This window comes from Halichoerus grypus, chromosome 6 (genome assembly GCF_964656455.1).
Source record: "Halichoerus grypus chromosome 6, mHalGry1.hap1.1, whole genome shotgun sequence".
Taxonomy (NCBI): domain Eukaryota; kingdom Metazoa; phylum Chordata; class Mammalia; order Carnivora; family Phocidae; genus Halichoerus; species Halichoerus grypus.
Genome location: NC_135717.1, coordinates 1132602 through 1160501, shown reverse-complemented (window position 1 = coordinate 1160501; position 27900 = coordinate 1132602). Strand labels below are relative to the sequence as shown.

General features: G+C 59.0%; 1 protein-coding gene across 5 annotated transcripts; it reads right to left on the bottom strand.

Annotated features, from left to right (window-relative positions):
• Nucleotides 1–20: 20 nt before the first annotated feature.
• On the bottom strand, nucleotides 21–27900 carry MAFK (MAF bZIP transcription factor K). Of its 5 annotated transcripts, XM_078074225.1 has the most exons (4): nucleotides 11759–11905; nucleotides 4363–4584; nucleotides 3630–3709; nucleotides 21–2715 (listed from the first exon to the last, which is right to left on the bottom strand). In XM_078074225.1, the coding sequence occupies exons 3-4, from the start codon at nucleotides 3663–3665 to the stop codon at nucleotides 2281–2283; spliced, it is 471 nt and encodes a 156-aa protein (XP_077930351.1). In that variant the 5' UTR covers nucleotides 3666–3709; nucleotides 4363–4584; nucleotides 11759–11905; the 3' UTR covers nucleotides 21–2280. The 5 variants fall into 5 exon arrangements, with proteins under 5 accessions (XP_077930351.1, XP_035961442.1, XP_035961440.1 ...); XM_036105549.2 differs by lacking the exons at nucleotides 4363–4584; nucleotides 11759–11905 and adding an exon at nucleotides 27849–27900; XM_036105547.2 differs by lacking the exon at nucleotides 4363–4584 and having other exon boundaries at nucleotides 11759–11914.

The following is a 27900-nucleotide window of genomic DNA, read 5'->3' as shown; positions in this document are numbered from 1 at the left end:
ATCACAAAAAGAGGCGGGTCTGAAACCAGAAAACTCTTTATTGCAAAGGTACAAAAGCATCACAGCAGAGATGTACAGCAATAAATTAGGTGGTGGCCGTGAGGGGACAGGGCAGGCGCGGGGCACGAGTCCTACGCACGAGGACCACGACGTGGGATCTCTTCTCAATAATTTATACCATGATAAAAGCAGCACAAAAATAAATATGGAAATGGAGCAGCCGAGCGACGGAGGCGAGGAAGCGGGAGGCCCCGTCCCCAGGAAGGACCCGCGTCTGAAGCCCCGGAGGCAGGGGGAGCAAACCCCAGGGACAGAAGTCCTTGCCTTTTCTCTTAAATAAAAAAAATCCATATATTAAACCTGTGACAATGGAATCTCAGTGAGCTGAAAGGAAAAGCACTCGGGGAAGGCTCTGGTCTTCCTTCCCTGGCCCCGGGTTCCCCCAGGCGGGGCCTCGGCGCTCCCGAGGGCTGGCGGGAACGCAGAGGGAAGCATCGGGCGGGCAGCCCGGGCCTCCCTCCCCAGAGCTGGGGGTGGGGGCGACCAGCTCCCACCCCCACCCTACTCCAACTGCAGCTCTGCTCTATTAGGGATTTACAGTAAAAACAGGAAAAGTTACGAAAAATCTGTACGATAAAATGTGTATATAATTTTATATATATATATACTTTCTTTCTTTTAAATATTTCCCCATGGTCCTTATTGATATCCAATGTGGATTACCTACCATGGCTATGGTATCGACAACTTTTTTTTTTTTTTTTTTAACACACTGGGCCTTCTTCTCCATAAGGATCCAGCACACCCCAGACCTCTCACCTCCCCCCAGGACAAGGCCAAGGCGAAGGCCACACGGCAATGCTGCAGGGGCCCCAGACCTTTCCCAGCCGCTCCTGACAGCAGACGCAGGAGGAGGACGCAGCCCTTGGGGCCATCTGCCCTGCCCAATCCTCCTCTTCCTGTGCGGGCGGCCCATGGCTTGCTGGGGGTGGGGGTCTCCCTAGGTGGTGGGTGGCAGGGCCAAGAGGAGGCCGGGAGCTTGAGCTCAACGCCCACCCCCAGACCCTGCAGCCCCAGCCTCTCTCCAGCAGGGCCAGGAAGGGGCAGTCCAAGCTCGGCACACGGGAGCTGGGAGCCCCGATCGATCGAGGCTCACAGGGGAGGGAAGCCCCAGCAAGAGTCACCAAGGTCATCAGGGGCTCCAGGTGCCAGAAAGAGCTAGTAAAGGTTCCAGGCGAGGATTAAGCACCAAGGTAGCTGCGTCCCCTTGTCGTCTGCACCAAGAGACCACCCAGGTGCCCCCAGGAGGGGACTCCCGGGCCCCTGCCATGTCACCGCCCTCGTCACCACGCCCTCCTCACCCTCAGACCTCACCCGTCCCCTCCAGCAGAACCAGAGCCCACTCCTGAGGCCCCTGCCAACCTCACCCCCGTTCCGCACAGAACCTCCGCGCGCCCACCCCCAGGCCCTGCCACCCTCCCTGCGCAGGGCTCCACCTTCCCCGGCTGGCTGCCCCCCTCCCCGCCCAGCAGCTACCGCTCCTCGGCAGGTCCGACGGAGGCAAAGCTCCCAACCCCCATGCAACTGTCTGCCGCATGGACCCCGGAGGCCCCCCCAGTGACCGGCCATTCCGAGCCTCTCCCCCGAGGCCCCGGTGCTGCTGGTACGCCGGTGCGATGGCTGGCACATCCCGGGGCATGCGTGCACGCGCACACAGCCCCTCGGGCGGCCCTCCCTCCCTCCCTCCCTCTGCCTCGCGGGGTGCAGGTCTCCGGTAAGGCTAAAAGCAGGGTCAGGGTGCTTTTCATCACCAGGAGCACATGGTTCGTCCTGCGGCACCAGAGCTCAGGGCAGCGAGGGGGTCCCCGCACCGGCTGGTGGACCACGGCGGGCCACTCTCGGGATGGGTGGAAGACAGAGCCCCCGCCGTCTGGGCCACAGGGCCAGGAACCTCCCAAGGACCTTCCCTCCGTACATCCCGACGCCCACTGGCGCGAGACACACACTCCTAGAAAAGGACGGTCCGGAGAGAGCCGGTGGGGCCCAGAGGAAGGCCAGGTGCGTACGTGTGCGTGTTTGCGTGTGCGTGCGTGTGGGAAGGCGTGCAGCACACGGTCTCGCAAGACCCCATCTTCAGCCGGCAGCCCCGTCCCCGCCGCGAGTCTGTGCTTGACTCAGGTGATGAGGGGTCTGCCCCCCGTAGGCTCGTCTGATGGGCACGAGGGAGGAGCCCACCACCTGCCCGGCCGCAGCCCCCCAGGCCCCACCCTGGGCCGGGCACTAGGACGCGGCCGAGAAGGGCACAGAGGTGGAGGAGATGTCGGCGGACTTGACGATGGTGATGACGCTGGTGGTGGCCACCTTGGTGGGGGTGACGGGCCCGCGGGCCACGGTGCGGGCGAAGGTCTGCAGGGCCTCGTACTTGGAGCGCAGCGCGTCGAGCTCCAGCCTCATGCTCGCGTTCTCCGAGGCGAGCTTTTCCACCTCCTGCTGCAGCTCCACGCGCTGCCGCTCCAGCTCCTCCTTCTGCGTCACCCGCTTGATGCGGCAGCTGGCCGCGTAGCCGCGGTTCTTGAGCGTGCGCCGCCGCTGCTTCAGGCGGACCACCTCCTCCTTGGTGAGGCCCCGCAGGTGCTGGTTCAGCTCCCGCACCGACATGGACACCAGCTCGTCATCGCTGAGCACCGGGGCGTTCTCGCCCGCCTCCTTCTTGACCTGTGGGGCCACGGCACAGCGGTCAGCACGGAGACGCGGGGCGCGGCGGGAAGGACTGGCCACAGCGGGACCCGGAGGACGGCTCGAGCCTGTTCCGGGCAGCACCCCCCTCCACTGCGCAAGCGGGCCTTCGCTCCTCCGTCACGGAGCGGGGACGGTCCCTGCGGGGTCACCTGACGCCGCGCACACAGCATCATGCAGACGGTTCTCGGATGGGGGCTGCTGGCTACACCCGGCCATCACCTGGATCCCACCGGCCGCCCACACTCTGCAAGGCCAGGGCCCACGTGTGTGCTACCCTCTGTGCCTCTCCAGGGCCCGGGGCAGGACGGACACAGGCAGGTGGGGGACGGGACGGCACGGCAGCCCATCCTTCTGCATCCCTCGGACCTCGTGGGACCTCAGATGCGGCTTGGGCGTGCTCGGCCCAGAAATGCACGGACAGTTCCCTCCCCTGCACACCCAGCTCCGCTCCCAGGATGACACAGCCAACCCAAGCACACGCTGCCGGCCTCAGGAGCTGGGAAGGCCCGCGGAGGCGGCACACACTGCTCACGGCCAGGCCCTGGGAGCCAGGTTCCACGGGACGGAGGATACACTGCTCACCCCTGGGGGCGAGGGTGATGAGCACATCCTAGCCGACGGGGATCCACCCCTACCACTCTCTCCCAAGGAGGGATCCCCCCAGATGTCAGAGCTGGTGTCTCCCAAGGCCACAACCCCCAATTCTGTCACCACCTCTCTGTGACACGTCCTCTAGCCAACAGCCCCCCCGCTCTCTTCCAGAGGACAGGGCTTCCTTCCTCACACTCAGGGCAACCCTGGGAAAGAGGCGCTGCTGGGGCCGGAAGGGACCTTTCCCCGGCCTGAGCCCGGGACAGAAATAGGATCTGCTCACCCCCAACCCTGCTTACCTTTAACGCCTTGTTTGGTTTGGGATTAGTCGTCATAACCTGGGCACAGTCACCCGAACAGAAGGGCTTGGAAATTGGAACTAGAAAATCACACAAGAACACAGAAATGAGCGAGGTTAGGTTCTGGCCAGGCTGGGGACGGGGCCTGCTGCCGTCACAAGTGACCTAAAGTGGGGACATCCCCACTGCAGAGAGGCTCCAAGGAGGCTCAGCTCCTTGTTCCCTGTCACCCCAAAAGCAAGATGGGAGCCAGCCAGTCATGAGGGGCTCCCTGCAGGGTGGGCATGCTGGCCACACCCCCCACTCCAGCATCAGACCACGGAGCAACCCGGACCCACCTTGGCCCAGTGCCTGGCAGCCACACAGCGGTCCCATGCCGCCCCACCCGCCAGGCCTGTGCCGCCAGCGCCTGGGGGGGCCCCCCCAGGCGTGAGCAGCTGTTGCTTCCTGTTCTCACTCTCCCTCCGAGCTGAGAAGCTTGCACCCGCAAGGCCCAGGCTGCCACGTTCAAGGGCCAAAGCACGCAGCAGCAAAGCCCCCTCCCGAGATCAGCCGCACCCAGCCCCTGAAGGGCACCACTGGCCCCCAGGACGGCACCCTGCCCAGGCAAGAGCCCCTGGTACCCCTGACCTAGCCTGGCTCCAGAGAGGAAGGGCCCCCGGGGGAGCACGCCCCCCGACGGGTGGAGCCCGCACCCGCCCTGGCCCAGCCCCGCCCTCCCTAGCAGACCTACCTCTGCAAAGGGCACTGCGGCTGTGACATCACCACCCCCACCTGGGCTGCCCCAGAGCCATGACCTGAGGCCCTCGGGGTGGGCGGGGTCTCCCTGCGCGGCCAGGGCAGGATCCGGGAGGTGGGGAGCCGTGGCTGCACGAGCTCATGGGGCGGCCGTCTGGCGGGAGTTGTCCCCGGCACCCGCCAGCCCCGCCGCTGCCCGCCCTTCGAGTTTTCGCGTCTGCATTGTGTCACACATTCTAATCATTCATGAAAAAGCCAGCCAAAGCATCCCAAGCATGATTCCCCTCTGATAGTTGCCATGGCGACCTTGGGAAGTAGCCAGCCCCTGGTGGTCGCCATGGCAACGGAGAAGCCCACAGCAACAATGGCTTCGGGCGGGCCGGTGCAGACACACAGGCTGCGGGACAGTAAACAAACCCGTGTGACCCCGCGGCTCTAGACTTGCTGCCACGCTCTGTCACTGGGTTAGGGACCAGGGTCTATGTTCCAAACGCCAGGCACGGTGAACTGAGCAGAGAGAACACCAGAGAAATGCACGGCGGGGGGGTGCGGGCCCCAGAGAGGGAGCCTCAGCCGAGCCTCCATCTCGAGGGTGAGCGGGACTCGGGCGGGTGTCTCCACCCTGCCTTCCTTCGCCCACAGCCCCGGGACCCTAACCCGTCCCCACGGCTCGCCTGCCTTCCGCCACCAGAGGGTCTCAGCACCCAGGTCGCTGGACCCCCAGTTGCCCCTGGCAACACTCCCGGGCGCCGATGCCGGATGACGGCGAGCAGGACAGCAGCAGGGCCGGGGCCAGGCACACCCCCGGGGGGCTCCGGGCTCCTCCACACCCCCACGCGTGTTGCCGAGACAGACACGCAGACGACGCAGCAGCATGGGGTGGTCACGGCAGGGACCAGGAGCCGCTTCCTGACAGCAGCCCGACCCCCGGCATCTGTGGGGGGCAGGGGGCGCACAATTAGCGCCCCTCCCTCCGGGTGCAGGGGTCACACCGTGCTAGAGAAAGCACCTGGAGGGCCAGCAGGAGCCAGGCAGCTGGGAGAGCCCTGAGAAACTTTTCCACCGCCGGGTGTCATTCCAGCACACGTCAGCGCACAAGGGCCTGGAGCCGCCAGGGCATAGTTGTGCGGTGAGTCACAGCTGTTTACAGAGCAAGGAGCTCACATTCCCACAGACCTAAGGCCCTCCCACCCTGCGCGGACCGCCCAGCCCGCCTGATGAGAAAAGGGAGGCCCCAGCAAAGGAGGGAGCTCCGCTCAGACCCCGACCAGCAGGGCTTTCTGTGCCTCCCCCACGGTGGCGGGCCAGCTCAGCCAGCACCCAGGGCCACAGGGCTGCGCTCAGGGCAGGCAGGTACACTTCTCCTGGGGACCTGCCCTCCGTGACAGTGCGTGGTGGGATGCCCAGGATGACCAGGATGGGCACAGGACTGGGCCACAGCACTGCAAGGGCTCGGCCCCCTCCCCTCCAGACAGGCCCCATGAGGGTCCGTTGGCTGCATCTGAAAGGTCAAGGTCACCTGGGCAAAGCCCCATATCCACCAGCTCTGCACCTCATCTGCCTTCTGGGCACAGGACACAGATGATAGCCTCGGCAGAGATGGGAGAAGAGCGGCCCTGGGGCCCACCTGGGGTCCAAGAGAGGAGGGACGCCTCTCTTTGTGGGAGGGTGCCACGCTGGGGTCTGACCTCTGGGGACTCCCTGCCCTTCTCGGACCTCCTGTTCAACAAGAGCGACGTGAGGCCTAAGAGCGAACAGGAGTACATGTGGAGGTGATCATCGCCTTGAGACAAAGTTGGGGAACAAGCCAGGAAAGCTCTTCTCTCTGTGGGTCTTACTCTCCTCCTCTGAAAATGAGGGGATCGGAACCAGGGGTCCCAGAGTTCTGTCCAGCTCGCAAAAGCCTCGGTTGGGCCGAGCCGGGAGAGACCCTGACTGGGGGCTCCACTCAACCCCCAGGGGCCTGGGACCTGCACCAGGGCCCCCCTGAGAAACCAGAGACCCAGACATGGGTGGGCAAGTCCCAGGCAAGGGCAGACACCGTCCCATGGACCCCTGCTCACAGACACAACCCCCACTGCCTCGGGCGGACCAGGTTTCAGCTCCTGCCTCCCCCACCCCCCGCCGCCGAGGCACCCCTGGAAGTCTCCACCAGCTGCTGGAGAGCGGGCTGCCCCGAGGGGCACTACGCAGACTCGGCCGCCGGTCCAGGGAGCCAGCTCCAGGAGCACGGTGATGGCTGGGCACTGCCCGTCTTTCCTGAACTCAGTTTATGGACAGAAACGGCACCATTACTCCCCTATGCCAAGCTACGCAAAATACATGCAGCAGTGACCTAAGATCACTTCAAACATGAAAGGCAAAAAACCCGACAGTTTGCTTTTGGAAAAAAGGCTCAGAGAAAAGTTTCATACCTGTGCGAGTTTGGACAACTGATTTTAAGACAACTGCCCTAAAACGTGTATTTATAAACCCCTGAACCTCAAGCAACCTCACGGCCACCAGAGCGCACGCAGGAGGAACTGCTTTCTGGTCCCGGGCCGGACCGCAGCCAGGGTTAGAGACCGAGGCCCCGACAGGCCGGGCAGGAGCGCGCGAGGCGGCCTCGCCTTCCACCACGCCGGCCCCCGCTCAGCACCCGCACACGGCTCTCCGGCAGCCGCATGGGAGGACGCTCGGGGCATCGAGTCCCCTCACCTCCAACTAACAGAACCTCGGCCACACGTGCACGCTCTCTGCACGGGCTGTTCGGAATGCCAGTCAATTGGCAGCCAGAGCCAGGCGGGGACCCCCGAAGGCGGGTGTGAACCTCCGAGGCGCACATGCCCACCCACCGAGTGAGCAAGAGCCGGACGCTCAGCTCGCACAGCCCTCGAGACGCTGCTGGTCAAGAAAGGCTGCTTGGTCAGCACTTAGACCTTGGAACACCTTTCAGGTGACTGCTTTCCTCCCTGAAGAGGGTGGTTTTCAACCCAAAGCCAGAAACTTCATCCTGGTGTGCATCTGAACAAAGTCAAGGGAAAGGCTGCTCTAAAAGAAAAACAATGGACCAGCAGCCTAGATGGGAGTCACCTCTGGGGATGGCATAGTTGGGAACAAGTTAGGGAGCTGGGGGTGGCCCTCCCTTCCGGGACCCACAAAGAACGGGCAAGTCGTCCAGGTTCAACAGTGCAGGACAGCCCTTCCAGGGGCAGGTGAGCTGGAGGCCAGGGTCTCAGCCCCTCCATCCCCCAGCAAACACCTGCTGCTTGCCCACCCTCTGACTCGGCTCAGCTGGGGCAACTCACGACCCAGGCCATCCCCAGTGCGCTCAGGCCCTCGCTGGGCTAGACTCAGGTTCAGGGCCTTGGGGGGTGGGGGGAACATTTGTTCCACCAGTAAAGCCAGGTGGCTGATGGGCGCAATGGCCCCACTCAAACAGCCCTAGGTCTAGATGATGTCAGAGGGTTAGAGCCCCTCCAAAAGGGGCTTTTGGAGTCTGAAGGGGCTCTAACCCTTACCTCAGTTAGACTAGCCTACACCATGAGCTTCACGCGCACAGGAAGCCGAATCTGGTGCCCAGCAGGGTGGGCGCTCAAAAAAACTCTTGTTCCTGTTCAGTGTGGAGTGACGGCGGCTGCCACTCCCCGTGCCTGCCCCCTTCAGCCCTCCCAGGTCTCCGAGGGGTCGGATCCAGGGAGAGGGAAGAGGGCAGGAGGAAAACAGGGAGGAAAAGGGTTCTGTCCTGAAGCAGATCTCCACTTCACACAGCAGAACAGCATCTGACTCACCCTGATGGGTGCAAACCCCAAAGCCAGAAGCCTCTGTCCTGGGGGGCTGGGGGCCTCCTCACAGAGGATCCAAAGCTGAGCGCCCCTCCCAGCTGGCAGCACAGTGGGGCCGACACAGAAGGCAACTGTCCCACGAGCACAGGGTGACATGGCCAGCTTGCCCCCCAAGCTGACGCCTCACCCAACTGAAGACAGGCCTGGCACCGGGAGGGCTCGTACCTCCTGCCCAACTCCCCTCCACGTGGGGGTGCACCCCATCAGCCTAGCCCACACCCAGCCTGCAGGCTGGCCCTGGCTGGCCGCCCTCCGGCAAGACATGACTGTCTGCCTGGCTTGGAGGACGTCTGGTCACCTTGCGTTTGCAGTCCGAGGAAGCTGTGTCATCCTGGCTCTGTCCAAAGGTGACTCAGGCGGCTGCTAGGCTGACAGCAGGCTGACAGCAGGCTGAACGCCTCCCCTCCCTGGCCACGCCCTGGCCCCTCACTCCCCCGGTACCCCTCTGGGTGGTCCTCCTGTCTCCAGGCTCCCCTCTGGGGCTCTGTTCGTGCCACAGCTGCCCAGGCGTTCGACCAGCCCCAGGCCCCACATCCCACTGAGGTCACACAGCCCGCGTGTCTGACAGGCCCGAGATGTGCCCTGTCCCCACACCTGCCCCCCTCCTGCATCTCCAGCTCAGGTGATGACCCATCATGCCATTCATGCGGACATCACCCCCAACACCTCACCTCTCCTTCCACGTCCACCTGCTGAGCCTGGCCTGTCAGCCTCAGCCCGTCTCTCTGCTGATGCTCCAGCCCTCCCTGGCTCAGGCCTGGGCTGCTTTTGTCTGGGCCTTGGCCCCTCAAATGTAGGCCCCAAGGTGGGTAGAAGAACCCCCTGCCTGAAGGCCCTCCTGAGCCCCTCACGGCCCTGGCCACCTGTCGCATCCAGGCCTTCACCTCTGGCTTCTAGAGCCTCCGCAATCAGTGCTGGACTCCCACCCTCTCCCCTCAACCCTTGCTTCACCAGAAAGCCCCCTCCTGCCTTCCCTGGGGTGGGCGGGCACCCTCTCACAAGTACACATCAAGGGCTGAGCCCAAGACTTGGTCCTGGTCTTTCTGTCTGAGGTTTGCTTCCCTTGCTGGATGGAGGGCGGGGACGTTCTTAACCACACCTGCTCCCCTCAACTCCCAGCAAGTGAGAGGCAAGCCGCCTAAGCGCACGTGTCAGCACTGCCCTGAAGGGAGGGGGTCGGGGGCGCCTCAGCTCAGGACCTCTCTGGCCCTCCCCGTCCCGTGCAGCCCACATGCAGTGCAGAAAAGCAGGCAGGGTGTCCCCCACACCCCGGATATCAGACTCTGACACCACAGGCCAGGTGAGGGGTCTTTGGGCTTGGTGTCCTCATGTAAAGGGGGGGGCGCGGGGGGTGTATGTGTACTGCATAATCCCTACATTTATTTCTACCTGTTCTAAAGTTCTATGATTTTAAGAGAACACTTTCAATTTCCTGAAACTGTAAGAAAGAGGAAACATGACCAGTCTGTGACTTACAAAAAGCAAAAGTAAACACGGGAGCAGTGCATCTTCCATCGGCAGGGAGCAGGGAGGCGGGGAGCAGAGGGGAGGGTGAGTCACTGTTTACTGCTCTGAGGAGTAGCCACACAGAGAACGCTCACAGCTGCCCGGGTTCCATTTCCCGTGTGGACTGCACCCTAAAGCCAGAAAGTCCACTCCAGAAACCTTTAGACTCAGGAAGAGCCAGGACGCAGGCAGGATTTCTTCTCCGCTGCCTGAGACGGTAAACAGACTCTCCAGCTACCGAAGCCCCAAGAGTGAAAGCAGCCCCAAGAGTGAAAGCGTGTGGGGCTGCGGACACACGGACAGAGAACGGTGGGTCTGGGTCGGGAAAGCGACCTCACTCGGCGGCAGCTGGGCCCTGGAGACAGGGCTGGAACGCAGTAAGCCCCAGAAACGATTTCCCCAAGTAGCCCCGATTCAACTCCCATTTTTAGCAACCACCTTGAGTGAGTGGGGCTGAACTTGGAACGCATCCCTCAAAGCCCAGCTACGTCCAAGCACAGAAGGCAAATGTGCTCCAGAGAGAAGCCTTGCTTTGTGTTTTTGAGTTCGGAAACTATTTTGGAATCACGAGAGGACCACTGTTAAGTTCTAAAAGCAGACCCCCCTTGAAGGAGCTCAACTCACACATGCCTGCTGGGCTGCCCAGGGAGGGAAGTTCTCCAAAAGCTGTGAGCTACCCACGAGACCACAGAGGCTGCAGGTGCTCCTCACCCACCTGCACAGCTCACCTTCAACCTCCCAGACCCCTCCCACCGGCTCAGACCGACACTCGCTGCAAAGCCCCACCCCAGAAGGCAGGCTGCTTGGAGATGGCCCAGCTCGCCTAGCACGCAGCTGCACGCGGTCAAGATACCTGTGCCGTGAGGGCTGGAACAGCAAAACCGCGCCAATGCCAATAACGGGGAAAGGGGAGGGCGGCCGGGCGGCCAAGCCACACTGGCTCAAGCACCCACTGATTCTACCGGCCGTGCGGGGCGAGCGTGCACCAGCCCCGGGAGCTTCCTGCGGCCAGGCGCCTGGCAAGGGAAGGTAGTTGAGTGTGGGGATCTTCCCCACTAACAATTTATTCAGAGGGCGAGCACTCCTGCCCGGCCCACGAGAGCAGTGTGAAAGGTAAACAAGAGCATAATCATTAACGCCGGAGAGAGCAGGGAACTTCAGCAAGCCCGAACACCAACTGCTCCACGGCTGTGTTCGCACAACACGTGGCGAGCCAGAACACCGTGAGAGACAGAAGGCAAAGCGATCTGCTGCCCCTTAGAGCTAGGTGGAGAGCGGAGCATGCCCGGTACCCCTCCGAGGCTCCCGGGGACTCGTGCGGAAGCCGGCGGACTGACGCACTGCCTCCCCAACTCAGCAGGATCACAGTTGGACTTGGAAGAGATGGAGACCCCCTACTCGCAGATGGGAAAGATGAGACCGCAGGCCGCGGGGTTTAGGGGAAGTGTCCCCCTCCCCACCCAAAGCTTCCACACCAAGGCCTCCCTCCGGGAAACCCCTGGCAGGTCAGCGGCTCCGAACGTGACATCGGTCATGAGCCCCCTGCTCCAGGCCCTCCCGCCCCCTCCCCCCGAACGCGGGTGGGAAGCCACCGCCGGGCAAGGTAGCACCGGCCGGGTCGGCCCTGCGCGACTACGCGCTCCCCTGCACGTGGCCGTTTATTTTCGCCCCCGCCTTCCCGCCTCGCAGCGGATCTCCCGGGGTTAAAGGCAAAGCAGGTGGGGGGGGTCGACAGGGGACGCCGGGCCCGCCGGCACGCCCCGGGCTCCCCCGGCGCTTACCCCCAGGGAACCCACCGCCTCCCGCTGGGGTTCGGGGCGGCCCGGGGCTCGCGGGCGCGCTCCCGGGCCTGAGAAAGAAGAGACCCCGACCCGCGCGGCGCGCTCGCGGCAGGGCACCTGACGGCAGGTGCGCGGGCCGGGGTCTCGAGGTTCCGCCCAACTCCGCCGCGGGTCCGAGGCGGCCGTGACTCAGCGGCGCGCGGGCCCCGACCCGTCCCCGACCCGCCCCCGGCCCCCAACCCGGCCCAGCCCGGCCCGGCCCCGCGCGGCCGCTCCTCACCTGGCGTCGCGCGGGGGGCGCGGGCGCGCGGCGGCTCCTCGCGGGCACGCGCTCTCCTCGCGCTCGCGCTCACTCTCGCGCTCCCCCTCGGCCGCCGCCTCCGCCGCGCTCTGGGGCTCCTACTTCGCGAAGAACAACAAGTACCCCCCCGCCGCCCGCCGCCAGCCCGCCCGCCCGGCTCCCCAGCATCTGACACCGCTTCCGGGATCGGCGTCGGCGCGCGTCACGCCGCCCCGCCCACCGCGCGCCGCCGCCCCGCCCACCGCGCGCCGCTGCCCGCTGCCGCCCCGCCCAGCTCTAGGCCCCGCCCACCGCTGGGCCCCGCCCCTCGGCCGCCTAGCCCCGGGCCCCCGCTGCGAGCCGTCGCCCCGCCGCCCCGCCCGTGCTGGGCCGGCGGCTGCACCTGTGCCCGCAGGTGTCGTGCGCCCCGTGATGACAGTCGTCCCCGCTGAGTGAGCCCACCCGGGAGCACCCCCATTTCCCACAACAGCGCGCCCTGGCCGCGTTGCTCTCCTCTGGAGTCCCCACTTCCCCGCCGGCCGCTTGCGCATCCCCTCAGCCCCTTCGGAGCCCTCAGGAGACCCCGCTGTCCCCAGGGGTGGTCCCAGCGGGAGCCCGCCTTGGGGGCAGGGGGCTCCGCCAGGGGAGTCCAGCTGGAGTTCGCATCCCAGGGGACAGTGCACTAACCAGAGAGGAGTGGACACATTGCGGGGCACACCTCCTGTTCCAGGGCACGCAGGCCCCACGAGTGAGGAAAGGGCAGCTGGTATTGCACCTGCCAGGGACATCCCTATCTGTCCTTTGATTTCTCTTCTTTGATCAAGAAGTGAGTAAAGAGGGGCGCCTGGGTGGCTCTGTCAGTTAAGCATCTGCCTTCCACTCAGGTCATGACCTCAGGGTCCTAGGATTGAGCCCCGCGTCGGGCTCCCTCCTCAGTGGGGAGTCTGCTTCTCCCTCTCCTTCTACCCCTCCCCTCTGCTCATGTTCTCTCTCTCTCAAATAAATAAATGAAATCTTAAAAAAAAAGAAGAAGAAGAAGTGGATAAAGAGAATTATTTCTCTTCTGTAGGAATGGTGATAAACATCTTTGGCCCAGGGCCTCAACGTGAAGGGCTCCAAAGCCCCCGGGGGCCTGGGGAACACCGCCCAGCTAAAGCCCCAGCTCATGGTAGCAAAGGCAGGCCCAGAACAGCACGCTCCGGAAAGGAGCAGCCTGGTTCTGTCCCAGGTGGAGGACAAAGCTGGGGAGGGGACCCCTCTGTTAAAATCCAAAACAAACAGAGACCAACCTTGAAAAGTCCCTGAACAGACAAAATCAGTTTAGTCGTAGAAAGCTTCATTAAGCTTATTTTGCAAGGCTAAGTTGACCCAGGTCATCCCCCGCTTGTGCCTCTGAAAATCATAAGCAAAACCTAAACCGCTTCCCGAGGTTGTTGGGAGAGAACCACTAACCAGGTCCCTGTCGTTTAGGAAACTTCTGATATGATAACCAATCACCGTGAACAATGAACACTAACTGTGCTCTCACCACGGAAGGTGCCGCATGACCCCAGAGCCGCACCCCACGATCGGGTCAGAGTGCCCCCGGCCTCCCCGGGCCACGCCCCATGTTCTGGTTGGAGTGCTCCTGGCTTGCCAAGTGTCTTTTTGGTGTGTGCACAATAAACAATAGTAAGTCCTACTTGGGTGATTCATTGGTTTTCCTTCTGTTAGGTGGAAACTTTTAACATTTCATGGTGTCAGAAGTGGGATCCAAAAAAAAAAAAAAAAGGACACCCCCCCCACCCACCCTCCCCCCCCGCCCCACACAATGACTCTGAGGCTGCTGTGCAGGCAGGTCCTGCCTCCCACAGAGCCCACCGTGCTCAGTGCTTTCTCACCAACCCTGAAGTTTGCAGGTGAGTCTCTCAGATCTGAGCTCTGCTCTCTGTGTTCTAAGCTCTCCAACTTAATGTGCATACCTGCCCAGATGGCCAAAGGGGTTTTGTGAAACATTCTCTATTTTGCATCCTGTAAGGGCACTTTTGGAGCTGTGTTTTGGAGTCCTTTCATCTTGCAGCTTTGGTATGCCAATCAAAGAATACATTCCATTGTCTCTGAATGTGTTTTTGAACAGGAAAAGGTATAAAAGACATGGATTTTTGTTGTTATTGTTTTGGGTTTTGGTTTTGGGGGTTGGGGTTAGTAAGGGAAAAAGAAAGTAATTTTGTCTTAGAGCAAAATGACTGTTCTGGAATAAGAAAGGGAAAAGATAGGAAAAGCCTAAATGGATATAGAAAGTTGCAAGAAGTTTGTGGAAAAAGATTTCAAAAAAGCAATTTAATGTGTGGTCAAGCGGACTAAGGTCGTAATGGATTTATTTAACTTCAAAAAAAAAAAAAAAAAGAATTTTAGGGGGTGCCTGGCTGGCTCAGTCAGCAGAGTGAGTGACTCTTAATCTTGGGGTCATGCGTTCAAGCCCCATGTTGGGCATGGAGCCACTTAAAATAAAAAAAAAAAACAGATTTTTAATATCAAAAGTACACTGGTACAAAATTAGAATTTGGGTTTTGCTCTGTTAAAATCACAAATTTTTTTTAGATTATCAGTCCGCCCCAATCAGAAATTGTAAACAAAGGTTTTCTTTACTTTTGGTGTAATCTGCCTACGAAACAAACATTCTGTATTTAATTTTATTTTTTTTATTTTAAAGATTTTATTTATTCATTTGACAGAGAGACAGCGAGAGAAGGAACACAAGCAGGGGGAGTGGGAGAGGGAGAAGCAGGCTTCCCACGGAGCAGGGAGCCAGACGCAGGGCTCGATCCCAGGATCCTGGGATCATGACCTGAGCCGAAGGCAGACGCTTAATGACTGATCCAGGCACCCCAGATTCTGTATTTTAGGAATGTAATTTTCCTGCGCTTCACATTGTCTTTACCAAGTCTTTGATTACCTACTAAAATAACTGAGTCTTCTCTATTGAAAGAACTAAGGTCATTTTTGCAACTCTGTAACTTTCTGTATTTGGCTTTGAAATTTTTAATTGTCATTTTGGTGCCAACGGATGACTATGTACTGTTTTCATGGTGAACTGTGATCCTATCTGATCAAGTGTTATAAACCTTGGGCTATTTTTGACAAACTTGTCAAAAACCAAATTCTAATGACGTCTTTTTGACTTCAAATTGACTTTGGGATTTTAAAAAGGGTCCCTGGACTATCTCAAAAGATTTGTTCTCTCTCCTTATAACAGAGAAATGCTGAACTAGTTCGGCTTATTTGATATGTTGTGTTACATGGGAAGCATTGTCAAATAAGAAGTGAAGATAAACTTTCGTTAGCTTAAATTTGTATAAATATATGTTAATAATACATGCAGTCCAGAAATTCTATGAGATTCTTAAAAACCTGACATGTCCTGCTATAATGTTATCAGTCATAATTCTAGTTACTGTTTTAAAATGTATGTCATAGATATAACCAAATTTCCTTGTCAATGGCATTATGATGAACTCTCACAGATCTTTAACCACGGCCATTTTAAGTCTTTCTGCCATTTACAGTTTTACTGTTTTACTCCGATGCTTTTGCAAAAATGTTCCTGCAAAAGTGCTTCCTTTTCAAAGACATTCCCAGGAACGATCCTGACAAGCACTCTAGAATGCAGCTCTTCCGATAACCTCAAGACTGTAGCACTGAACTGAGCGAGAATTTCTAAAATTTTAATGGAAAGCTGATTGATTCATAAAGCCACTAACCCGAGATGAAGTGATGCAAGAATTAATCACAAAACACTGAGCGACCTGATGGAGATGACTGTAACTTGGATGACCTCGATTACAACATTGCTGGTTCTTTCATGTCTTGTTTTCTGGGTGTAAAGGACCCCTTTTCTCCTGTCCTAAGCTATCTATGATGTACAACAATTTGGTAAAGTGTATCTTTGCAACAGAGATTGAAACGTGTTTTTTTTTTCCCCTATGTGATCCCTCCAGAATTCAGAAGCTCTTAGGAAATATTCTTATTTTTCATGACAATATGTGTGTTGGCATAAATTCGATAAGAATCTGTCCTCCCTATAACAGGACACAACAGGCTTGGCTTCCTGGCCTGGAGAGGCTCTTGAAAGTCCAATCTGAGTTTCCTTGTGAAACATTCTAGCAAAGCAGAATTAAAAGCACCTATATGATCAATCACTATTCTTGTGCACTTGCATAAATAATCAGACTGAGTGTATTGAAACCAATCTTAATTTGCAAACTAATTAGTCTTACTATGGTTATCTTTGATAGAAATGGGGGATGATTATAGAGAGAAAAAATATGTTTCAATATTAATCATCTTTGTGGATATCAGATTCTAGTGCTGTTTCTTGTCTTGGAGGATTTGTTTTATACCTGTAGACTGGACTAGATCCTGAAATCTAGTTTCCTCCAAAATTTGGCTAGAATGCTCCAAACTATCATCTCCAATTCTCCCACCCTCTTGACTTGGAGTCACTATGAAACTAAAACCGTCCTTTTCCCAGAGCTGTGCGAGCGAAAGCTTGACAACTTGATGTCAACTTCAGAGAAATGCCCACAGCAGCTCATGTGGACAGTCTCCGTGCCTGCTTATCGTGCGGCCTGCTCAGAAAGATCACCAGGGACAGTCACGCTGCAAACCAGGAAAAAGGGTCAGATCACCACAGCCTGCTCTCACCCCATCTGAAGAGGCTCCAAACCCAACAGCTAGGAACTCAACTGGCCACTCTCCAAACTCAGAAACAGAATTTATAATTTGCTTGAAGTACTAACCTTTGTTTTTCTTATGTTTCCATAGAAGTGTCTGTCATTAAATTACCTGACTGCTCACACCGTATCGAGACCTGATTTAGGTGGGAGCCCGCTGGCTGCTGAAGGACAACGTCCTAAGTAATTGTGAGGCTATGTGATGGCTAACGCATCATGCGCACCTTTGTAAATAACTTCAAACAATTGTAACCCATTTAATGTATTTGATTGGTGACGTGTTGGCTCCTGGGAACCTCTGCTCCCGGGAACTTTTCGATCCTGGTTATTGTCCTCCTTACTGTCGTCATACCAGCCTCTCCAGTATGTTGCACACTCTCCGGGGCTTAAAGGCCGGTGGGCAGCCACCCATGTGCTGAACGGTGTTCATGAGGACCAGACACCTGGATGAAGTCAGCAAGAACCACAGAAATGATGAAGATGGTGATGACACGAACTTCCAGCCTGAAGACTCAACTAGCGAAGGCAAGGGAACCCCACTGACACAACCACCAAAAGGGGAGAATTGCTAAAACTCAAAACAAATGGAGACCAACCTTGAAAAGTCCCAGTTTAGTTGTAGAAAGCTTCATTAAGCTTATTTTGCAAGGCTAAGTTGACCCAGGTCATCCCCCGCTTGTGCCTCTGAAAATCATAAGCAAAACCTAAACTGCTTCCCGAGGTTGTTGGGAGAGAACCACTAACCAGGTCCCTGTCGTTTAGGAAACTTCTGATATGATAACCAATCACCGTGAACAATGAACACTCACTGTGCTCTCACCACGGAAGGTGCCGCATGACCCCAGAGCCGCACCCCACGATCGGGTCAGAGTGCCCCCGGCCTCCCCGGGCCATGCTCCATGTTCTGGTCGGAGTGCTCCTGGCTTGCCAAGTGTCTTTTTGGTGTGTGCACAATAAACAATAGTAAGTCCTACTTGGGTGATTCCTTGGTTGTCCTTCTGTTAGGTGGAAACTTTTGACACATCCCAAGTCACATGGCCTGCCAGCCCACCAGAGCCACACTCCCGTCCCCAGCACCTGGATGGGAGGCCGAGTGTGGAGGAAACGCACCAGAGCTTTGGGGGTGACAGCAGGCCTCCCATGGGCACAGCTGCACCTCCTGAGGGGTGCTCACGGGGCTCAGGCGCCTTGTGGGGGGCATCCTGGGAACCAAGCAGGAGGAAGTGCCAGGAAGCACCCCGTGGCTTCTCGCTCCAGAGAAATGGGCCTCTTTCTGAGTGACCTGTTCTCATTGGGCACACTTGGCCTTGGGGGACAGCCAGGTGCTCGGTGTTGGCTGTCGGCCTCAACAGGAGTGCCAGAGCAACGCCCGCCCATCTCTCCAGGCTTGATCAACCTCCCCTGGAATGGGAAAGCCGTTTCTCCTCCCCAAACCCTCTGTCCTCGGAGGCAAAGCTGGAGCCGCCGCTCCATGGCCAGTCTGCGGGACTCCTGACGTTGCGTGCGATTTGGTTTCTCATGAGCGTCCTCTTTCCCCCAGCTGGACTGTGGACTGTTATATCAACGTTCGCTTTCTAAGAGCAGCTCCTGAAGGCGGGAAGAGCAGGACGCTGGGTGCTGGGACCCAGGGGAGGGCACGCGCTCCCGATCTCATGTTCCCCAACTCTAAAATGGGCTCAAAAAATAGAATGAAGATGGACTTGTCAATAAGTGATGTGGAAACAATGTGATGACCCTTTACAAAAGGTGAAGCTGCGTCCAGCCTGTCCATACCGCACATCAGCACTATACACATCAGATGGATCAAAGACTTAACCCTTTTAACAAGAAACTATACACGATGAGAACATTCTGGAAACGGGTGGTGGATGCTTGCACAGCCATGGGGGTGTACGAGTGCCACTCACCCGAGCGCTTAGAAGTGGTTAAAATGGCAAATTTTAAGTTATGTATATCTTACTGCAATAAAAAAATGAATTTTATAAAGCCATTAAAAATATTTGTGGAGAACATGAATGTCTCCCTTTAAAACTTCAAAGGGGGAAAATTGTTTTTAAATCCCGATTCAAAACCCAGACACATAAAAAAGATTTTAGGCAAAAATCACTCTAAGCAAAGTCACAACACAAAGTACATACTAGGAAAAGATATTTGCAACCCACGTCGCAAAGGTCTATCTCCCCAATCTACAAAAGGCTCCTAGGAATATAAAAGTAAGACACAAATAAAAAGGAGCGCAGGATAGGCATAGATCACTCACATAAAAAAAACCCTAAATGACGAACAGAGGAAGACACGCATAATCAGAGCACGCACGTTGAAGTCTTCCATTTCGTGTCCATCAGAGCCCACGAGTCAGGGGGTGCCCTCCGATCGCAAGGCAGGGGAACGGGAGGCGCGGCTGCCGGTGGGCTGCAGGAAGGCAGCCTGGCGGCTCCTCCAGTCCTTGCCGTGGACCTTACTCGACCTCAGACCCAGCCTGCCCCCTTCGAGAGCCCCGTGCCACAGGTGCGCCTGTTCGCGAGTGAACCTGGGGTGTAGCGGCTCATCGTGGGGGCACCGGGTGTCATGGCTAAAGGCTGGGCCATCGAGTTGTCACTGCTGAGGGGCCAGCTAAGTGAGCGGCGGGACAAGGGCGCCTGGGGCACCACGCAGCAGTGCAAGTTCCACGAAGATCCGTGTGCAGGTGGGTAGGGCACAGGTGTGTGGGACGTGGGGCACAGCTGTAACCCGCAGGTGCCCCACGGCGTGTACATGGCGCCGCCTTCAGCATGAGGAACGAGGGAGAGAAAGCGGGTGTCTGTGTGTCTGTCCCTGCCAAGGGGAGACTGCAGACGGACGAGCTCATAACAAGGGTCTGCTTACATCAGACACAGTGCCCCTCTTCACCCCGGGCGAGTCCCGAGACTGTCAGCCCCAGGGAGTCGCAGGACTGCCCCGGCCAGTGGTGCACGCTGCCCGCCCTCCTTCCAGAGAGCTGAGGCAGGGAGGGCCACGGGGCGGACTCAGGGTGCCCTGGGCAAGGTCCAGGGCAAGGGAGGGAGGCCGATCACTCGGGGAAAAGGAGAGGCAGGGGCCGCGCTAGCTGTAGCCTGTGGGGGCGACTGCTCTCACTGAAGGGGCCCCCAGTGGTCACAGGCCCCAGGAAGGCGGGGGGTTGAACCTTGGATAGGCTGGCCTTGGGGACAACCTGCTGCGTGACCCCCACCGACGGCAGGGCAGTACAGCCCTCTAGGAAGTCAGCGGGGCGGGTGTTCGCACCCCACACCCTGTGAGGGGGCAGCCTTTGTAGGCGGATGTTTGCTGACCTAGAACAGATGACTCACGCTTCTGCACGGGGCCAGCAGCGCTCAGCAATGCCCTTCCCTCATCCCTTGCTGTCCAGGACTGCCCTCGAGGATGAGGGAGGAGCCCCCTCCCCACGCCCCAGGGGGCACGTGCTTGCCTGCACCTCTGCCTCGGACGCCGCCGTGCACCTGCTCTCGGGGCTGTTCCTCAGCCTGGCTGGGGGACTTCCTCGGGCCTCAGCATCCCCTCCCCAGGTGGTGCCCAGCCCGGTTTCCTGCGGTCGGGCCCCGACAGGCTGGGTCCTCTGCCAGGAAGCCGCCAATGGCTACAGTGGGAGCTTGGGGGGTGGCTGAGAGCCTCTGTCTGCTTGTCCCCAGCTTGCTTCTGGAGCAAGGGAGGTGGTCGGCTTGGCTCGGGGCCAGTCTTGAAACCACGTTCTTCCACCAGCGGAGGGGAAGGGGTCGCTCCACACTTCAGATCCAGGGGGAGCAGAATTTGGCTTCCAGATGCTACTCTGGCATTGGCCATCTGTGTGGCCTTGGGCCGGTGGCCCGGTCCCTGAGCCCGTCTGCACATCTCGACGCGGAGCAGGACTGACTGAGGACCAGACGTGGGAAGGTCTTTGTCAAATGCAGAGCTCTCAAATGAAAAGACTCCCATCGCTGTGGTATACTAATTTGCTATGGTGAGTTACAAGGGAGGCGGGCAGCTGTGGCCACGGCCAAGGCCACCCCCTGCATGAGGGCACCTCACCAGGTGGTGTGTGCTACATTCACTCCCTCCGCCAGGACCCAGGCCGTTTACCCCGCAAACACACACCCCAGTCCGGCCGGTGGAACGTGGAGACGCTCTAGGGCAGTGGTTCTCACCCAGGGGGGGACTCGGCCCCCAGGGGACGTTTGGCCAAGTCTGGAGGCATTCTTCCATTCTTGGTCGTGGCAGCTCAAGGGAGGGGTTACTGTTGGCGTCTAGCAGGTAAGAGGCCGGGAATGCCGCTCAACAGCCCACCACACGCAGGACTACCCCCTCACACAGAGACTGGTCCAGCACCAAATGCGAATAGCGGGACCTGGGAGTCACAGTCCGACAGCCATCTTCCCCTCGCCCCCAAACCAGCACCAGGCTCTCAACGATAGCTGCCAATCTCAGTTGCTCTTCCGGGCCAGACCGGGGTTAGGTACTTAGCGTGCATTCATTAGACTCCTCTGATGGCAAGACGGCTCAGTCAACTCCAGGTTAGGGAGCACCAGAGAGCCGGGCCCAGGGCCGGGGTGCTCACATGCACGTGGAATCTGGTTCGAGTGGGAGGTCCGTGCACAAGCATTTATCCTGGCCTGACTCATCATCTTCCCAAGCGGAAATCACCCACTTGTCCCCCAACCGGTGGGCGTGGCCCCTGGCCGGATGTCTGTGGTCGCTTCAGGCCAGGGGCCAAGTTCCGTGACTGTAGCGCACCCCATCTTCCAGGGATGCTGTGGCAGCGTCTTCCCGCCAGGAGCGGAGTGCGCGTCTTCTCCCAGAAGCTGGCCACGCCTTCCCGGTAGCCTTGGCGGATGGCGGACAGTGTTCTCTTTTCCCAAACACCAACCAGTTCTCCAGCTCTCCGGCACCGGCTGGGGTATCCCACAATTCACTACAGTCCTCCACTGGTCACACAGAGCAGGGGGGTGAAGGGCAGCAGTGAAAGTTCCCGGGGTCACACAGAGCAGGGGGTGAAGGGCTTAGTCCCACCAGCTGCCCCCGCGACCTCAGGTGCCAGTCGCAAGTCCCGGGCCCCCAGGCCACCCCCACTTCTGCCTGCAGACAACAAAATCAGGCTCGGGCTCAAATCACAAAACTCAGGAGTGCGTCATACCTCAGGGTACGGTGTTACCATAAAGGAGAGCCAGAAGAGGAGATGCAGGGGCAAGAAGGAGGCAGAGGACGCTGCGCCTCCTGCCCTCCCCAGGCGGCCACCCTGGGCCACCCTGGGCGAGCGGAGCTTTTCCAATCTCTTGTTCACAAGTTTGCATCAAAGTTCGGTTATGGGAGCAGGATAGATTAGCTTGCGGGCCGCCTCCACCCCTCCCCTCCCCGGAGGCCCAGGTCCCCATCCTGAGGCCGTCCAGGGGCCCCACCTGCAGTCACCTCCTTAGTGCAAACTCAGGTCAGGTCAAGGGGGCTTGTCGGGAATAACAAAAGAGGCTCCCACCATTCAGGAAATTTCAAGGGTTGTAGGAGCTCGGGGCCAGGAACCCAGAGGAAGACCAAACATATCTTCCTTATCTTAACGTGTTTCATGGCCACGCAGCTTCTGCTTGGCTCTCGGTCTCTGGGGCCTCCTGCTCGGGGAATCCCATGCCACGTCGTGAGGAACATGGCCAGCCTCAGGAACAAGCCCAGTGGTGCCCAGTGGACCCTGGCCATGATCCGTCACAGCACAGGTTCCCTGTGCAAACGTGGATTGTAAATAATCGATACCACGAGAAATGCTGACCTGCACGTGATGTCAAGCACCTGGAAATTGGATATGCGTCATCCTCCACCGAGCCTGAGAATGTCACTTTGGACTGACCGTAATCTCTGCACCACTGAGTCAGAACACACGATGCGGTGTTGAGTGGGCGGTGGTGCTTCTCTGTAAACAAGACAGCCCCTGGGACCTGTGATTGGGACACGGAATTTCTGGGACATACATTTCATGTATTTACTTATTTTTAAGAAAAGTCAAGGAGGGTCTTTTTCTCATTTCGAATATACTGCATGCTCTTCGCAAAAGATCTGAACGAGGCCGAACAAGGAAACCAAACCGTGTGTGGCCCCCTGGCCCCGACAGCCTTGGGGACACTTGGATGGCACACAGGGACAGGGGGACGAGGGCGTGGAATCAGGTCTGCGCTGCGCAGGGCAGGAGGGAGGCGGTCATAGCTCTGGTGCACCCCCCACCCCCACCCAGCCAGAGGACGGAGAGAGAAGGGGAGGACACAGGCCCAGGGGCCGGGACCCAGCTTCTCTGTCTGCCATCCCCAGAGGAAATGCCGTGTCTGGGGGACGAGACTCTCCCCACCCAGGCCACCTTTTGGTCCTGCCTGATGTGGGCTGCGACCTCCAGCCTACCCAGCCCCATGCCCGTGACCTCTGCCCTCTGCCCCCCTCCACAGCTGACTGGTCCCAGAGTGTCCCCGGGAGTTCCCACCAGCCACCAAACAAAGCAAGCCTATGGCCTGTCCTCAGCCTCAGCCATTCCAGGGGAAATTTTGGAACATGGGCGAGGTGCCGGCTGGGAGTATGTAGCTGGGCTACGGGACCCCCTACGCCTTAGTCCGTGGGCTTGCTGACACTGGTCCTTAAACTGTGTTCCCCGGAACCCCAGGGTCCCACGGGGGCAAGCCATGAAGAGGGGCCCTGGGGGCACCCGGCTTTTATCTGCCCTGCCCTCCCCGCAGTCTTTCAAAGGCAGGGAGATCACAGCGGGTTCAGAACAAATGTGTGTGCCTCCCTGCGTTGTCACCCGCGAGCCCAGAGCTGGCGAGCTCAGCCCCGGCACCTGCCTGCAGCCCCCGCATGGGGCCCTCGGAGTGCGGGCTGGAGAGCTGCGAGTCTGACGCTAACTGAAGGGAACGGGAAGCTGAGACCCAGGAGGGGGACTGCAGGGTCGGCAGATGGGACCATGTGACCAGCGGGTCCCCCCATTGGTTCTCCGCACACCCGAGGTCCCCGAGAAAGTGCTCTCTGCCAGCCCCAGCTCCCCCCCCACCCCGCAGCGTGACTGGGAGAAAGGTGCCCGCACCCTGGTCCTGCTTTCTCATCTCCAGCCCCCAAGCATTTGGGGGGGGACCCAGCAGATGAGAAACAGGACTCAGGCCCTGGCGGGTTCAGACACCTTGGATCCCCTGCCTGCTAAGCAGTCTTCCTGCTGCTGCTTGCTCCCTTCCCGTGACGGGAGACTCATTTCCTCGTGAGCCAGCCCGTTCTATTTTCAGACAATTGTTGGAAAGCACTTCCCCGCCTCCAGCCAGAGGCTGCCTCCCCGGAGTTTCCGCTCGCTGGCCAGCGTCTGCCCAGCGGAGTCTCGGATATCAGGCCGCCCAGCCTTCCTGGGCACCGGGCGAAGAGCCGTCCTTATGGCCTCCCCGCACGCCGCCAGCTGGCCCCAGCACAGTGGCGTCTCATTGGCGGATTCCAGCACCCAACGCTCCGCGCCAGAATGTTCGCTCGTGGAGGAAATTGCCCAAACGTCTACCTGAGTGTAGATGGGTCTCCGAGTTGCCCTGGTCCCCCGGGACACAGGCATCTGAGTCCTAATAACCCCTGACTCATGGCTTTGAAACCCAGTCGCCAGGCTGGTGCAGCTTCCAACATGGGTGAAGCGCTTTCTAAATTTAGTGGACAAGGTAGTTGGGAACCGACCAGCCCCACCACGGCGCCCTGTGCCTCATCTCACCGTCCCCGCACCGTGAGCGCTGGGAAGGGCCAGGCCCGGTCCGGGGCTGGGGGCCCCCTGACCCAGGCGGGGAGACCTGGACCCCAGGGAGACACCGCCCAGGTCCGAGCCCAGCCCTGGGGCCCAGGCCAGGCAGCGGGAGCAGCTGCTTCCTGGCCTAGAGGCGGTTAGACCACAGGCAGCTGCAGACCTGCGCCTCCCCCATCTGCCCCCACCACCCGGAGGCGCGCCTAGGCCGGTCCCCGTTCACCTCGGTCCCCCACCCTGCTGGCCACTAGCCCCTGGCCTTTCAGGTTCCGGGAGGGGCCGCCCCGTCTGGTCCCCACTGCAGGGACCTCCCTCCTTCCCTCTGGGAGCCGCGTGAGCACACCACACAGCCACTAGGTCAGGGCCAGTGGGGGATGAGGTCCTCGCGGTGACCCAGGGTCCCGACAACGGTGACTGGGCATGTGGGCCTCCGAGGCCTGCGTTTGCCCACTGATGCACCCCTCTGGGCTGGGCCCAGCTCCTAACGGTTATGGCTTCCCTGCACGGGACCTTGCTCTGTGCGGGGCTGTTCCTCAGTCCTGCCCACGTTTATTGTGCGTGGCATGCGGCCCTGGGACGCGGCAGGAGGCCGCGGAGCTGGGGCTGCTGGGGGCTCGAGTCAGGCCCCCGGCGGGTGAGCCGAGCAGCAGTTCGGCAGTTACCGGAGGGTGTCAAGGTGCCAGCCAGGTCCAGTGGGGCTGAGGACGTGGTTGTGGGGGCAAGGGAAGAAGGCCACAACCAGCAAAGAGCCGCGAAAGGGAAGGGCGGCCGTGGGCGTGCGGGGGCTCCTGACACGGAAAGTGCGCAAGAAGGGGGTCAGAGAGCAGAGCCCCCGGCACCCCCAGGGTCCTCGGCATGGAGCCGCAGTCGGGCGAAAAGTGGCCCCAAACACAGAACGGGCCTCACTGGGAAACAGAGTCCTTGCACATATAAGTCAGGTAAGGATCTGGGATCCCCCTGGGCGGGGGTGAGCCCTCCATCCACTAGGAGGAGAGGAGGCCACAGGGACACAGAGGGGCGGAAGCCACGGAAGAGACCGGAAGAGACAGCAGGGGCTGGGGGGGAAGCAGGCCCCGGGCGGGCTGAACAGTGCCAGCCGCCCCCCAGGAGCCAGGAGGGACCAGGAAGGACCCTCCCCTGGAGCCCTGGAGGGAGCACAGCCTGCTGCCACCTTGATCTCGGGCTTGGGCCTCCAGGACGGGGGAGAACGAACTTCCATTGTTCAGGTCTCCACAGCAGCCACTGAATGGGACACAGCGCGTCTCAGGAGCCTGGGGGCACCTGTGTTGGCGTCCGTGGGGAGCCCGTGGAGGTCCCTGCACTCAGTTCTGGGGTGGGGTGGCCTTGGGGTCCTGTCCTGGGCAGGGCGGCCTGTGGGACCCGAGCAGGGGGAGGCGGCACCGTGGTCTCCGCGGGGAGGGGTCTGATACAGCCCGCTGGCCATGCGCTCCTCTTCGCTTTCTGACGGAAACTTTCTTTTCCCTGGGAAATCCACCTGATTGTGCAAACAAAGCCACACGCCCCCATGAGCGCGGGGATGCGCTCCTTCCCCCTTGGGACAGAGGTGGTCGCTGCAGGCAGACGGGGCTACAAGCAGCTCTGTTTCAGCACCGTCTGGTCCTCTCGGCACGGGAGGGTCTGCGTGGGCCTTCCACAGCTGCTTCGGAGAAGCGGGTTGTGCGGACGCCCCACAGCGGCACTGAACAGTTGGCGTGGCGGGACTCGGGGCCTCCGTGGTAGTCAAGCCGGCGCCTGCGTTTCTGCACATTTGGGCTCAAATCCTGGGTCAGAGGTTGGCACAGCTCACCCTCTGATGGCTCCCGCTAGACGTCCCATCTTTCCCCGCAAGCGGTTGGCAGTGGGCGGAACCTCGGCTGGAGTCCGGCCCTGGTTTGGCCCTTCCCGCCGCCCCCCCCAGCCCTGCTGCCTCTAGCCAGCAGCCCAGCTCCGCCTCTACAGAGAGGCTTGAGGACGGGGAAACCTGGAAGGGGCAGGTGGGTAAGCTGACAGCCGTCCCTCGTGCATCCAGCACACTCGCCCCCAGCTGCCACCCAGCCCGTGCTCCCGCACCTCCTCCTCTCAGGTGACCGAGGACGCCCCAACTCCCTCCCTCCTCCAATCCGTCTGCCCAGCCCAGCCCTCCCTACCAAACAACCTCCACACTTAGTGACTTCAAAAAGTAAGGAGAGGGGAAAAGAGAAAGGACGAGTTTCACTAATGATGGTGTCATGTCGAAAGACCACAAGCCACAAGTGAGCCAGGCAGGTCCCCACTGTCCAAAATCTGTGGCATTTGTGCCTCAAATAAATAACGATAGTGAAGGGTTACAATAATCTGCTGAATAAGGAACCCCCAAGTCCATCCTGATGGGAAGGTGGGCCAGCGGGAGGAGGGCAGCTCCTCGTGACGAGGGAATGCCGGCCCACAAACCCAGGATGGATGAGGGATGAGGGATGAAAAGCGCCCACTCGCCAAAGGTAATCAGTGATCCTCAGGACGGAGTCAGGCAGGGGTCCAGGAGGAAGCTGAAACTGAGTGGCTGAAACTTTGTGGGGTTGGGGGTGGTGAAAGAAAGGAGAAATCCAGGGTGCCTGGGTGGCTCAGTCGGTTAAGCGACTGCCTTCGGCTCAGGTCATGATCCTGGAGTCCTGGGATCAAGTCCCTCATCGGGCTCCCTGCTCGGCAGGGAGTCTGCTTCTCCCTCTGACCCTCCTCCCTCTCATGCTCTCTGTCTCTCATTCTCTCTCTCGCAAATAAATAAATAAAATCTTTAAAAAAAAAAAAAAGAAAGGAGAAATCCAATAGACACCCCCGAACCAAGTAATCAAGTTAACTTTGCTGGTAACGAGATAAACTACAGTTAAGTTAAAGTCGCTGCTAAGATGCGGCGAGAAGTCAGCGTCTGTGTGCTATTCCTGCCGGAACCGCGTAATGTGAGCCTGTTCGTGAGCCGGTGCGCGAGCCGGGCTGGGAATTCCACAAAGTAACAAGCCTGGACACTTCAGAAACGTCAAAGTCCTAAAGTACCAAGGAGGGCTGGGAAAGTGTTCTAGAAGAAAGGCTGGGGGATAGGGGGGATGGGGCCGTGGAATGCAATGCAGATCTCGGATGGTCTCGGCCATAAAGACATTGCTGAGACAATGGACGGTCTCCTAAGGCCTTAGGTTGACAAACAGCATTGCTCTGATGTTGTTTTCTTGACGTGAATAATAGTGCTGTCATCACGTAAGAGAATTCTCGTTTTTAGGAAATACACGCTCAGTGTTTGGGGGTTAAGGGAATCAACTTCCACTTATTCTTAAATGGTTCAGGAAAAATTAAGGAGAAAGAGGATAAAACAAAGACAGTACATGGTTAACGTTGAGGGGTTCAGGATGAAGACTACCCAGTAACGCTCTGCACAGTTCTTGCCAACAGTTTGTGTTTGAAATCATGTTCCCCGATTTTAAAACCTTAGTGACTTAAGGGGCGTCTGGGTGGCTCAGTTGGTTAAGCGTCTGACTCTTGGTTTCGGCTGAGGTCAAGATCTCAGGTCATGGGATCAAGCCCCTCTGTGCTGGGCATGGAGCCCGCTTAAGATTCTCTCTCCCTCTGCCCCTCCCCCCATATAAATAAATAAATCTTACCAAAAAAACCCTACCTTAGTGAGTTAGAGTAACGACGGTCACCACCTTGCTCACGGGTCTGCGCCC

Excerpts from the sequence above, each read along its gene's own strand:
- MAFK (XM_078074224.1), bottom strand. Across the intron at positions 2,716-3,629 it reads AACCAAACAAGGCGTTAAAG|GTCAAGAAGGAGGCGGGCGA; the intron begins GTAAGCAGGGTT and ends GTGGCCCCACAG.